The sequence below is a fragment of the Apaloderma vittatum genome, unplaced genomic scaffold (assembly GCF_000703405.1).
Source record: "Apaloderma vittatum isolate BGI_N311 unplaced genomic scaffold, ASM70340v1 scaffold5816, whole genome shotgun sequence".
Classification (NCBI taxonomy): domain Eukaryota; kingdom Metazoa; phylum Chordata; class Aves; order Trogoniformes; family Trogonidae; genus Apaloderma; species Apaloderma vittatum.
Window position 1 is genome coordinate 3197 of NW_009719885.1, and position 13720 is coordinate 16916.

Here is a 13720-nt window from a genome sequence, read left to right on the forward strand (position 1 = left end):
AAAAACTAGTAAAGTTTGATTCACAGTCTTGTAAACAAATACAAAGGAACAAAATGTGCTTATGTACAACAAGAAACAGTTCTTGTGTACCCATTTCAGCTGATCCACAGAGTGCTTTTCTTGTGTTACAGTGTGATAGTTAGAATCACTGACTTTACCCTAAAAAAAAAAAAACAAACCCAAAACAAACAAACAAAAATCCCAGAAACCCAACAGTCATAGAAAAAGGAATAACACTGTCATTAAACACTTGGAAAGGCAGTAAGTTCAACTCGTCGGAGGAAAGCGCTGTTCCTCATCACTGGCCAGCCTGCCTTCAACTCTTCCCCAAGGATTTCCAGTCCTTAGCTGACGTCTCCTGCGTCGTTGTCAACCGGAGGCGGGATGTGGGGCAGCACGGATGACGCCGTCCCTGCAGTGAGGTAACCAGCAACGCCAGGGCCTGCCGGGAAGAAAGCAGAGCAGCCGTGATGAGTTTTGACTCCAAGGAGAGACATAACAGCTTTATTCCCTCCAGCAGCCCTCAAAGACTTATCTGAGTCAACCAGCCACCTTAAACAAGAGCGCTTAAGAGCAGGTGCTTTAGGAGAACCCAGGAACTCTCAGGGTTTAGGGAGCCCAGCTCACTTGGCACTACTGCTGAAGTGCAGCATGGCCAGGCCCGTGTCCCACTGCTGCTGGCAATGCTGAGGAGCTCCCAGTCACACGTGACATCCGAAGAGGTGTCAGAGCTGCCATGGGCTGGTCCTGGCAGTTCTCTGTGCCCTCAGTGAGCAAAAGCAACAGCGTTTGCAGGATGTGCAGCCCGTGCTGGGGACACAGAACTCCCGCCCACAACTACAGCCCTCTGCCTGTGACTATTGGGGGCAGCTTGCTGTGTGCTGCAGAGCCCCTCTCCCCCACAGCTTGGAGTTTAAAATTTATAGTCATAATTAAACTTTCAGCAAGTGCAATAAGAACCTATGTTACAGCACAAGGTGTTTAAACAGCATCTCTGGTCAGATTAATGGCTGTAGGAAACTGCCAACTGCAGCACGTTCCTGCACTGGTACAGCCTTCAGCCTATGTGGCTTATCTTCCCCATGGCACGTTCCAGGTCCTTTACTCTCACCCCAAAGTCATCCACACCACATTCTCCCACATTTCCCATCCCATCATTGCCCCACCCTCCCTTCTCACACCACAGCCTGGAGCCAGAACACCAGAGCACAGTGTGTCTCCTCACAGCCTGTTCTACGCTGCCACTGCAGGCCAAAGAGCAAAGCAAGCAGGGCCCGCAGCTTAAAAAAATAAAGAAAAAAAGTAAAAAACGAAACACCACTCTGTGGCCTCAGAAGGGGACTCCGCTTTGCCAGGCCATTAGTGACACCTGCCAAGAGTCAGACCCAATTTTACACGTTCTAGTGCAAAACCGCCACTAGCTCTCTCGTCCCTCAAAGCCCTCCATTGCAGACGAAATCTAACGCACTCCAGAAGTTTAGTATTAGCGAGTACCAGCCACTGCCGTTGTTAGTTTTCTGCTCCCGCGTGCTCGGAGAAGGCAAATGTATCGGTGGCGTGGGGTTTGGGGCCGCCCGCGTGTGACAGCTCTAGGGCATGCAGCTGTGCCGTGGGGTGCAGCAAGTGCAGCGAGCGCTTTGCGAGGTGGTATCTACCTGCTTTAGAGCTACACAGAGGTTAGCAAGCTGCCTGGCAGAGCAGATCTAAAGCCCGCTTCTCAGGTGAAGGGGACTGCTGCCAGTTAGAAGGGAAGGAGAAGAGACACCTGAGGGAAGAGAAATAAGCAAGGGAAGTTTCAAGGGAAGTGCAAACAGCAAAGCAAGTTGAAGCAAGATATAGGCAGAATATACAAGATAAGGCAGGTTAAAAAGTAAAGCTTGTAGTTCAGTTTCCATCTACGCTCTGCATTTGTACAGCGCCTGCATTTGCAAGCACTTAAACATTTAGGGAATTAAAATGCAGCACTTAAGGCAATTGGATAGCTATACTGCCCTGGCTTCTTGCCTGACATCTCCTATAGTTTCAGTTCTGAGCTAGTTATCAGCCAGCATTTACTCCATATTTTTAATTCACAGTATGTATGAAATATCAACTGAAGCAGGTGTTCCAGTGTTCTTTGTCCAAGTGGCACTAAGTGGTGCAATAAACAGAAAACTCCCGCTCAGAGCTAAAGCACCGAGCCTTTCCTGTGTGGAAAACCCCATCAAGCGTTGCAACGCACCTATTCTCCAACTGTTAAGCATCTGCTTTAGAATGCTTAGCTCCTGGCTCCAAAGGTGCTTGCTTCATTTTCTCAGCACCATGCTAGTATTGTCAAGAAACATTTCCCTGTCTGTACAGCCACCTGATCCATACCTCATTAATTCAGTTACACTCCCTGCGTAACCCAAATCCCTTTCAGCTGAGACTTGTCAAGAAAGACTTGCCAACCTGGCTGGGGAGGCTGCACTTGTAAGACCAAATGACTGTTCAGCTGATGGCTCCCCAGGACTAACACAAGACTACAGCAAAGCCTATCCAGAAAAATACATTCTCAATCACAAAAAAAAGTTTCGCTTTTGAGAAGTGTTTTACCAGCTTCCTGTATTTTTACAGCGTTGAATGTTCAGGCCACATGATGGCACTCTGTCCTGAGGCTAAACTGTCTTGAGAGTCAAGTCAGACAAGTAACAGCTTGGTGTGAGTCGGAAAAGAGATAGGAAAAGGTTGCTAACCTGTGAGGTATCCTGCTGTTTGCGTCTCAGAAATGAACAAGTCGTGTTTCTGATCCTTGAAGGCACTCCACACAGAAGAACGAGACAGAATTTCATTTACCTGTAGCATTGGAAGAGATGAACACAGTGAGCAAGTGACATCTGTGATATTCCAGGGGACCAAACTAATTTTCCAGAACCAAATTGTTCTGAAGGGGTTACCAAACCCTCGTTTCCCCGTCAGGCAACAAGGAAAAGCAGCCCTGCAAGCCACCACTTGTACCTACAGCTTTGGTCTCTTCCCATACCACAGCAGCACAGGGTCAGCTTGGGGCAAAGACTGGTTCACAGTTTCCCTTCCCCTTGAGAAAATTTTGAGTACAAAGGCAAGGGAAAGCCACCAAGAACAAGCAGTTACCGGGACAGATTTTATCAACTCAAACACACATCCCTCGGCTGCAGCAGTTGTCTGCAACAGCGTTTATCCAGGAACAACAGAGCAATTCACATCTCTAACCCAAGTTTGAAGGCCTGTCAGCAGCAGCCTGTTAAGCTTACAGCATGTTTGTACACTTGGGATTTGTCTTTTTCATTTCTGCTCCACACAGGCATTGAACCAATGACTTCTCCGTAAGAAAGACAGAGATGTTCCAACCCACTATCATTCTATAGTTCTGCAATGTTAACATTATAGGTGGAGTGACACACACAACATTAAATGAGGGATGCTGAGAGCTTGAACTTAGAAGTGTACGAAGCCCAGTTAAAGGCTTCTCAGTACTGACCTGTTCTCCGTACTGCAGGCTGCGAGACATGGATTTCAAAGTTTTAACAATCTGAGCTTTTGTTGCAGATGGGCTTTCCAGGTTCTCAAGACCAACACCTTCAAGGAGCTTTAGAAGGTAAGGGACCAACTCTGCTTTCAAAGCCTGCAAACAAACCCACATGAGTTGCCTCAACACAGACTAGGAGATGCGTTATGTTACTAGAGTAAGTGTGAACCAAAAGCACCAAAGCAAGCTTAGGCTGTGTAAACACATACAAGAGATGACAAAGGTACCATCCAGCAGTTCTGCTCTGTCCAGGGCTAAGCTAAGCTGAAGCAGTCGGCATTTCTACGATACGCTTTCAGAGCGGACGCCAGCAGACACTATCCTATGCATTAAAGCTTTGCTGCTCAGGTAAGATCACTGAACAGGTCTGCATTTTGGATAAAGGACTGACTCCTGACTCCTCTATTACTTCGATGGCTTCTGGGAAGCCTCCTAGATGCTGAAGTTAACAGCATCTTTTTTCTTGCAAGCCTTTTAGAAACCCAAATATAAAAATGTCATTTTTACAGTCTGAGAACATACTACTTACTTGGGCAACTAAGTCATTTTGTTCCTTCTGAAACATTCGATTGAGTGCTTCACAGGCTACACCAACTACATCTGACCTCTTTTTCATTCCATTCATGAGAGGGCTGATGGTCTCTAGGGATGCCATTGCTCGAACACAAAGCTAGAGACAGACAGAAACATCCAGAGTAGGTCATTTCATGTTACGTTTGATGGTTATGGTGATACGGTAAGCCAAGACCATAAAATTCTCGGTGCTTTTAATGTATCAGATCCCCATTAATTAACTCTAAGTCTTTGTTCACCCAGTACACAATATTTACAGTTAAAATCGCGCTTCTAGGAGCGCTGCTAAATGATACAAATAACTCCAGTTATGCTTTTTTCTCCCCTTCAACACAAACAATCGGGTACCTCGTTGTCAGACAGGATGTGCATGACACGAATGGCGCTTTTAGGAATGGCGTTGTTCTTGTGATTCATCGCTTGGATTATCTTGTGAAGGTGACCAAGCGGAGGAACTTGATCTGCCAGCTGAGGCTGGGCACTGAACAGGCACACGGTCGCTGTGGTAATGGTTTCCAAAGTTTCCCCCTGCAGAAAACAAAAAAACCCACAAACCAACAGAAAGGATAACTCAGTAAACCTTGTGTATCATCGCAATAGTAACATTTCATTACTTGCTCTGCATTACAGATTCCTCCCCAAAATACTTTTAAACATCACTTTGCTTCCTAAGTGTTAAAGCAGAAGGTTAGAACAATGTGATCAGCTCTAACAGCAAGAGATATTCATTCATTTCAGAAACACAGATAACAAGTTTCTAAGCACTATTTCCAGCATCTTGAGAAGCCAGTAGGCAGCATAGAACAAGTGTCCTTTTCTTAGGTGAATCAGTCACAGAATAATTAAAGATAATTCATTTGTTAAGCCTCATCTCTACCATAAAATAAGCCTCTAAGACTTACTGAAGCTAGTTCCGCAGCTTCAGGGACTTTAAAAATCACTGACTCGTATTCTGAAGTTACCTAAACATATCTGCATGTTTTTACAGAGAGTCAGAAAGTAGATAAAAAATAATTTGTTTGGAAGAAAGTCTAAGAATTTAACTTAATCAAATGCTAACAGATTAGCAGCTTAAGATTGCTACACAGGTTCAAGAGCAGAATCAGAAAAATCATCTTACATGGGGGTTATTTTTCTCCAGTAGTTCTGTAAGTTTTTCCAACAGTGCAATGAGAAATTCTCTTGGTTTCCGCAAAACCCAGGCCGGCTGGGCAATAAAAATCCTCAGGAAGACTCCCCCCACTGAAAGTTCACCTTCTGCCTCACCATACACCACAGCAAAGTCTTCTGGCAGCTGTTGAATTGCAAAGCAGAAGGAGTTACTGGCAAGGGCATTTGAGACCTGCAATTGTTTCTCTAACATCATGACTCGAAGCAGTAAGGGTGACTGAACTCGCTGAATGGAGCTGCACGAGCTCAGCCCATGCTCTGTCTTGCAGAAACATGATGTAAGGAGTGAGAGTAGGAAGAACAGTGCAGGCAGCACTACTACAGGGGGCTTTTCTTCCTAAAAACACAAGTAACAGAATCTACAGCTAGACTGGAGGTAAGCACTAGTTCAAGGCAAGCACAAGCAATGAGGCTGATAAGCCAGCCCTTTCCTTCCTCTCTTGCATACTTCATGGAAAGGTTTCTCACCACCCACCCAGTGAAGCTCCCACCTGCACCAAAAGAGCCATCCTGCACGTGTTCAGAAGTTGTTGGAAGGTTGAACTGGGAGGAGATCATGCCTGGCCTTTCACAGATACAGGGAAGCACTACAGACTGACACGTCTTGCTGATTGACCTGATGTGATGGAACAGCTCAGGAAAATCACTTCTGAGACTCAGTGCCTTACTAAAACTCCTGAACATTTATACACAAGTTTAATACAGCTATGTATAAGGGAAAGGATTTTTTTTCCCAGCAAACCAATATTCTCTTTTGTTGCTGACTTTTGATAAAGTTTTAGAATGGCCTGAACTACTAGAATTCAGAGTATTACTGGCAAAACCACTGCCAATAAAGTGTTTGATTTCAAGGGACAAGAAGTAATGAAAGCACGTTGAAGCAGTTGTGTTAACACAGCGGTGTGTTCCTGGTGGTACTTTAAGAGGAAAGCCTGTCAGTTACATACATGCATGTATTTTCAGCTGACTTAGAGCCTCCCTGGACACACTCAGAGTAGAAACAGTTTACTTTTACCTTCCAGTTAGTGTCTGGGTTATCCCTCTGAAGTTTAAAGTGCCTATAAAAAGAAAGTTTTAATGAACAGTATAAGAAGCAGTCTAGTTGAAACCTCAGTCTCCCTCCATTATTGTGAAGTAGTTCAAGTTTCTGAACCCTGTTTTCTCCTCACTGTAACCCCTCACCCACACCTTAGAGCAGTGAGCAAACACCTGGATTGTGCACAAACACCACCTGAGTCAGAGTTACAGGTGCAAGATACAAACAGTGAGGAAGCTTCTTTTCACTCAAGCCTGGCTTGCAAGGGTTCTACTTTTAACAGGCAGAGCTCTGTGTGACAGGTTTTTCACAGCAGCTCGGGTTTACTGCTGCTGCGAGAGTCTCAGCTGAGGAAATACTTGCTCAGTAGGTCTCCACGTACTCAAGCATCATTTCTCGAACTGTTGTTGATACTTTCTCTCTGGAGCTGTCGTTCCAAATTAACTCTGGATTTTCATGAGTTCCCTCGAAGATATGAACAGCAGCTTCTGGGTTGTCTCTCATGGCATCCATGAAGACTCCAGGTAAAAATTTCATTAGTGTAATTCTAACCTAGAAAGGATGAACAGAAGTGACATTTAGTATACCATAAGACTAACTAACTAACACACACACAAAGTTGTATTTTTTTCTGTTGTTCCCAAATATGGGTTTTTTAAAAATTTTGTTGTATGTTTAGAGAGAGGCAGCTGCCATTAAAATAAGAGTTCCAACAAGAGCTGTTCAGATTCTCACCTTTGGACCCACCAGCTTATCCGCAGTCATTTTAGCAAAGAGCTCCGCTGTTTGCGCTCGGACCTGTGGATGAGTTGAGTTGCAAAACATATCTAGTAAGTAGATTAAAGCACCTGTACAAAGAGACAGGAAAACTTTCAGGCTTTTTTCTGGTCACAAGTAGCATGAATTCACCAATTCCACATTGATTGTTCTAAAAGGAAGAGTAGATTTGGCCACTGTATTTACTTCAAGTCCAGTGTCGCAGAAACATTTGCTTTCCATGTGGTACTGTACCTTTTGCCATGGCCTCTTTAATCACTTTTGTACTAGATGTCAAAGCATACAACGTCTCAAGCACAAGTTGCCGACCTGTCAAAATAAAAAGTATTAAGAACTTGGTACCATACAGGCAATTAGCTAATCAAACTAAACTGATGTGAAAAATCTGCATCAAAACCACAATAAAGCTTATGGCAACTGCAAGCTTAGGGATTTCTGGCTAAATGTGGTTATAGTACAGCACAATTTCTTGAATTACATGTTTATTATCTAAATTCCCTAAGAGAATTAGTTAATAAATACTACACAATTCAAGCACAATTCAAATACCTGCTATCTCTATATTTCATCTCACACATTTAAGACAAACAGGTTACACAGAACATTTTTTTTTTTAATCATTCCCACAGAAATGCTGTTTTAATCTGACTCAGTAGTAAGCTTGCCAGCTAAATTCCAATCAATTTCCAAGTTGGAAATCCTTTGCCTTGCAAGACTAAAAATTATAAGGTACGTACTTGAAGGTAAGGAATGCAGGAGTGCCAGTAAGTTTGCAAGAACCATTGCTTCAGCAATGTTGTTAACACATTCTTGGTTACTTGTTACGATGTTCACTACCTGTAAAAGATCAGAAACAACACTTGATTATATTCCAGTTGTTAAGATACTGACCAGAAAATGCAGTGTATGATAAACTCTGTCACCCCACTGGCCAATAGAGCTAATATATACAGGGTTTATTCCTGCCACCAAATTGTCACCTTGGGAAAAAAGAAGCATATCACTTGTTCCTCTGAGGAGGAACTGACACCTTGGAACTCCAATCCTGATATTTTTTAGGTGCTACTCTAACATTTACCCAGTCAGGTTTATGCCCCTTAGGTTGTTTGGTTTGTTTTTATATTTTGTTGGTTTGTTTTATGTGGTTTTTTTGTTTGTTTTGGGTTTTTTATGTGAGTTTTTGTGGGTTTTTTTTTCATTCTATTTCTTTTTACCTCCAGAGCCAACTGCTGCACCTGGCCAGCCCCATGAACACGCAGGAGGGAGAATATCAACTTGAAGTGACCTATACATTCACACTCAGAACCTGCAAGAGACCACATCATTTATTCTCTCTTCATGTTAGCGAAAGCATTCACTGAAGCCATCCCAAGCCCACATGTCACTATAAAGAGAGGAGTTAAAGTCTACATTTCTGTATATAATCTGCCACAGTAGTTAAATCAGCTCCCACAGGACAGACTCGCTACAGAATTAGGAAGTCACAAAGTCCACCCAAGCAGCTATTACTAGAAGTCACAATAGTAACACAAGCTACTTTTAAAACTAACATATAACAGAGTAGGAAAACAGCCTAATTGCTGGCTTTTCCAGTTTGTACATGGGAATCTGCTCATAAATCTTTGCAGGTATTAGCTACCCGCTCCCAAGAGCATCTTCTCCTCCTGCTTTAGTAATCTCAACACGCTTTTAGGTGTTTACTAGCATGCAGTACTCAGTTCAAGGAGGTTCTTGACGCAAGGAAGTTTAAAAATCAGCAAAAGATTCTGTGGAGGATTACAGAAAGTTCTACCCAATAGGTTTAAGTCTTCCCAGCAACAGCTGGCTAGAATTAGAGTTAAATCCCAACATTTCAGAGAAGAAAACAGATAATGCTTCAATCTCACACAAAACTTCAATTCATTTACTGATAATGTTCTCCAGGAGAAAAAAAAAAACCAAAAGAAAAACCAAAAGAAAAACCAAAAGAAAAACCAAAAGAAAAACCAAAAGAAAAACCAAAAGAAAAACCAAAAGAAAAACCAAAAGAAAAACCAAAAGAAAAACCAAAAGAAAAACCAAAAGAAAAACCAAAAGAAAAACCAAAAGAAAAACCAAAAGAAAAACCAAAAGAAAAACCAAAAGAAAAACCAAAAGAAAAACCAAAAGAAAAACCAAAAGAAAAACCAAAAGAAAAAAAAAAAAAGAAAAAAAGCCTATATGGTTTAACAATGCTAAAAGTCTGTTAGTCAGCAAAACAAGCTTCCTTCTTGTGAGAGGATAAAGACTGCATTTTTTTTATGCTTGATCCACAAGAACACTTATCAGACAAATTCAGTTTTAAGCCTACCTGGGTTGTGCTTTATCACATTTCTCAGAGCCTCCAGGGCCATTTCAACTCTCCGTAACCGATCTCCGTGTTGATTGGACTCCACTTTCCCAGTCTGCGTAATTGCCATTAGCGTGTGAAGGTACTGTGCTTGTGAGCCTATATAATCCAAGAGGCTTGCAGCAAATGCTTTAGGAAGCTTTAAATTAGAGATGAGAGCATTTTTAGCTGTGGTAACATTCCAAATACCAGTTTCAGCAATAGCTACATCTCACCTCTAGTTGGAAGGTAGGGACCTCATTGTAGACTCTAACAAAAACCTCTCCCACAATAAGTTCCTTTGCATGGTCACTGAACACAAAGTCAGATCCGTAGCTCTTGTCACAATCACCCTTTAAGCAGAGATAAGCAGCAAAAGCTTACACAGAAAATCTTGTGGAAAGCGTAAAGCTCTAACCCAGTAATGAAAAAGACAACAGTTGAAAGTTAAACAGAAAACTTCAAGCTTTAGCAAAAGTCAGAAGCTCAAGACTGATGAAACACTGCAGGAGATAAAAAAAAACAACTCAGGTTTTTTAAGGCTACTTAATGAAGAAAGTGACTTAGGCATAGACAACAATGGATACTTGTATTAACTATACCCACTGCACCACAGGTGGATGTACCAAAACACAAAACAGTTTAAAAAATAACAGCAAAAAATAGCAGTGGACTTCAAAGTAAAGGGTATCTTACTCTCTTAATCATGCTTTCTTGTTGAGATTCTAAAAACTCAAGTAATTCAGCTCTTGTCCCATTGTTCCAGATCAAGTAGGGGTTCTCTGTGTTACTGTTAAGCATCTTCAGTGTCTAAGAAACAAGGAATTTACATCATGCAACACATGTACAACAGTTTTGGATCATTAGGCATGGCAATCAGCACATGGCATGATATCAGTTAGTCTGATCTCTTTAACAATTAGTCTGGTTTCATGAGCAAGTTTAAAGAGTCAAGTTTCCCACATGCCATAAAAATTGTGAGTTATTTGGTACAATGCAATTTGTATTTTAATTTTTCTTCATTCTGCTTTGCGCCACACTTATTGCAGGTTCTCCTAATTTTGACAGTGAGCAACAACTATCTGCAGTATCTCTTTATGCACAACTTCCTCAGCACAACTTTCAAAGAGGGAAAGTTTGGCCTTTGCTCTCCAATATCATTATATACTTAAGCCTTCAACAATTGCCTTATTTGCTCCCATCTTTGTTCCCATATTATTCTACAGGGCACTCTTCCTATATTCTAATCTATTCTACAGGTTATTGTCCACAACATTTGAAGCTAAGCCAGCTTCTTTTCCTTGCAGTTACTCCAACTGCAAAAATACCCCACACTGCTCTTCTTAAGACCTGATACAGGACGAGTTCAGTGTTCCAGAAGTGAGCTTCTATAAATGACCACAGAAAGTTTTGGCCAACAGATGTTTACCTCTGTGGGACTGACCACAGTGAGTTTTCTTGCAATATAGGGCGTCAACATTCCAGCCAAGCTTTTCCTAATCGTCGGGTTTTCAGGCGTAGCTTGCTCCTCAGAGAGATACCCTCCAAGGCGGCTCAAGGCCAGAAGACTGAGCTTAGCAAGGCTATTTGCTACCTCCTGAAGAACAGAAACACAGTTATTAAAGAACTGTAGCTTACTGAAGAAATAGCAGATCAGCCAGAAAGAGGTGTCCAACACTTCTGCACCAGAATGAACAGAATAGGTTTTCTTTATTTATCTGCCTTGCCAACTGTGCACCGATGTCTAACAAAACACCAGGCACTTCAGAACAGCACGACATGATCGCTGCGTCGTGAGCTTAATAAAGAGCCTGATCACGGTCAAGTAGGAAAACCTGGGGCACCAAGATGAGCTGAAGCTATAGAAGCTGTTCAGTGTAATAGCTGCTGACCAGACAACAGTTCCTGCCAGCACAGTCAAGAATGGGCATCGTAAGCCATTTATGACAGTGACACAAGAGTTAGTAACTACAATAGACTGTTCAAAGCTCATCTCACCCAGCAGCTGATGAAGAAATGTCATGTTCAAGGGGTCACCATTTAAGCAAATGGAAGGGTGAAGCCACTTACACAGCTGTGGGGCAAAGGGACAACACGGTCCTAAAGTAGACATTTCCACTAAGTTTGTGGTAGCGCTAGACAATCTCTTCAGTCAAGCCTCGAGATTTAAGAAGACTTTTTCTTCTCATAGCACAGATTTACTTTTTTTTACTGTTCACTGTAGATAAAATCCTCTTGCATCAAGTTTATTATAAATTACATTTGGCAGTTTGAACATTTGAACTCAAAACATGAACCACTCTAAGAAAAAAAACAAACAAACAAACCCCAAACAACGGTTTTTACAGCCCTACACAAAAATCCCCTCCCAAAACTGCTCTGTTAACATTACTATTTATGTAATTCGATGATTCCAACTAGTATTTGAATGCATTTAGTTTTTAAGAGGTGACAAGCAACAATCATTGGTGCCTGAAAGCATGTTAACATTACCTGGTGATTTGAATCCTCACTCTTCTGAATACCGCTCTCTTCTAAAGTGTAGTCATAGTTGAAGAGGTAACCCAGTAAGTACCACAGACATCCAGCTTGGAACAAGTGTGTTTGCAGCCAGTAATCTAGGGCAAAGGAACTAACACACTCTACTCCCAAAGCAGCTACTCGTGGTATGTTCTGAGGGAGGGAAAAAAGTTTGCTTTAGTACTCGTGACCAAAGAAACCCAGCTGGCTTCCTCACCAAACAAAGGTTTAAAGCTAAAACTTGCTAATTCTAGAGCTAAAGACTAATTCTAGAGTACTGTGTAAGCAGTGCAGAGAGGAATATTGAAGTAGACAGAACATCATCTGCAGTTGAAGTGTCTGGTAGCCAAAAACCATGGCTAATTAGCATCTTTCAAAGGAAGAGTAATTGAATAGTTGTTTCATATGATTAGAAAGGAGCATTGATGAACTGGTGAAAAAACAATTCAAGAAGGTGGCAGCGATTCCCAGCTGAGCTTTGTATGGCAATGCATACGTTCTGCAGCGACTGAAGAACACACAGGCATCAACAGTCAATTACTCCAGTCTGGTTTCTACGGTCTTTTATAGTCTTCTGCCTTTACATACTCAATATGAAAAGCTCAAGACCAGCTTCCCTTTCTTAATTCAGTCAAAATTCAGCATTTATCTAACATAAGGCAAGTTCTAAGGAGCTAAATGGCAACAAAACTTCTTGAATACTGTTCCCAGAGTTTATGTTGATTTAGGAGTTTACCTGTTTCCATAAGATCCAGCTCTACCACTTTTATCTGCCCATTTAGTACAGTAAACTAATCAACTAGACACATCCCCTGTTCAGTTCCCATGTGTCGCCTGATCTAGTTGAGAGGCGTCCCTGCCCATGACAGGGAGGTTGGATTAAATGATCTCTCAGGTCCCTTCCGGCCTAGGTCATTCTATGATTGGTTAAAAGGCAAAAGCATCTGGATCTTTATTGTGATTGCACTCTAAGTCCACTAAAGGGATTCAAATACTAGTGTTGAAAACAAGGCAGCAGTTTTGTGTCCCAAAATGTTTAGCTGGGATCTTACATAAGGGTTCGATCAGTCTCTGCAATCATCCTACCTTCCTGAAGAGCAAGGTATTCCCCTAAACACTGAACAGTTAAACACTCATTTAGGCAAAGGAAAGGAGCTCCTACCTTGCCATAGTACAGCAGTCTGCAGAGGTCCTTAATGATGTTAGGCATTTCTGTAATCTTCTCTCTGCATTCCTCAAACTGAGCTGCGACACTGTAACACTTACTAATATAGCCACACACCTACAAAAAATATTTTATTGCTTCCAACTGGAAAGAAAATGCATGTTTACAATCCTATTTCATAACATATATAACACTACATCAATATTTTACACTATACATACATGTATATTTATTATCATATTTTATATATGTTATAAAATACGTTGCCTTCTGAAAAGCTGATATAATCAGTTAAAGTTGCTGCGACCTACCTGTACACACATATCATCTGGTTTACTAGAATGAGTCAAGACTGCTACACAACGATTAAATGCTTCTTGCAGGACCTGTGAGGAATGGATGATGCATAAATTCAGTCACAACAAAATCTGATAAAGGCTGGCAGAAATAAAACATTAGCTGTGCCAGGGGAGGCTTCGGCTGGACGTTAGGAAGAATTTCTTCATGTAAAGGTTCACCGCGTACCCGGACAGGCTGCCCAGGAAAAGCAGGGGAGTCTTCATCCCTGGAGCGATTTAAAAGCCATGTAGAAGTAATGCTCAGGGA

The 13720-nt window shown here is 41.9% G+C and overlaps 1 protein-coding gene across 1 annotated transcript in view; it reads right to left on the reverse strand.

The window, feature by feature from the left end:
- Positions 1-213: 213 nt before the first annotated feature.
- DNAJC13 (DnaJ (Hsp40) homolog, subfamily C, member 13) overlaps positions 214-13720 on the reverse strand; it is a 43248-nt gene continuing 29741 nt past the window's right edge. Inside the window, exons 37-55 of the mRNA XM_009870813.1 lie at positions 13426-13500; positions 13112-13231; positions 11923-12102; positions 10859-11026; positions 10126-10239; positions 9666-9782; positions 9412-9589; positions 8297-8388; positions 7820-7919; positions 7317-7391; positions 7041-7153; positions 6688-6857; positions 6285-6327; positions 5220-5393; positions 4448-4627; positions 4056-4196; positions 3479-3622; positions 2715-2814; positions 214-442 (exon numbers count right to left, since the gene is read on the reverse strand). Of these exons, the coding sequence (XP_009869115.1) occupies positions 345-442; positions 2715-2814; positions 3479-3622; positions 4056-4196; positions 4448-4627; positions 5220-5393; positions 6285-6327; positions 6688-6857; positions 7041-7153; positions 7317-7391; positions 7820-7919; positions 8297-8388; positions 9412-9589; positions 9666-9782; positions 10126-10239; positions 10859-11026; positions 11923-12102; positions 13112-13231; positions 13426-13500 (2382 nt within the window). The 3' untranslated portion in view covers positions 214-344. The remainder of the gene's footprint in view (positions 443-2714; positions 2815-3478; positions 3623-4055; positions 4197-4447; positions 4628-5219; positions 5394-6284; positions 6328-6687; positions 6858-7040; positions 7154-7316; positions 7392-7819; positions 7920-8296; positions 8389-9411; positions 9590-9665; positions 9783-10125; positions 10240-10858; positions 11027-11922; positions 12103-13111; positions 13232-13425; positions 13501-13720) is intronic.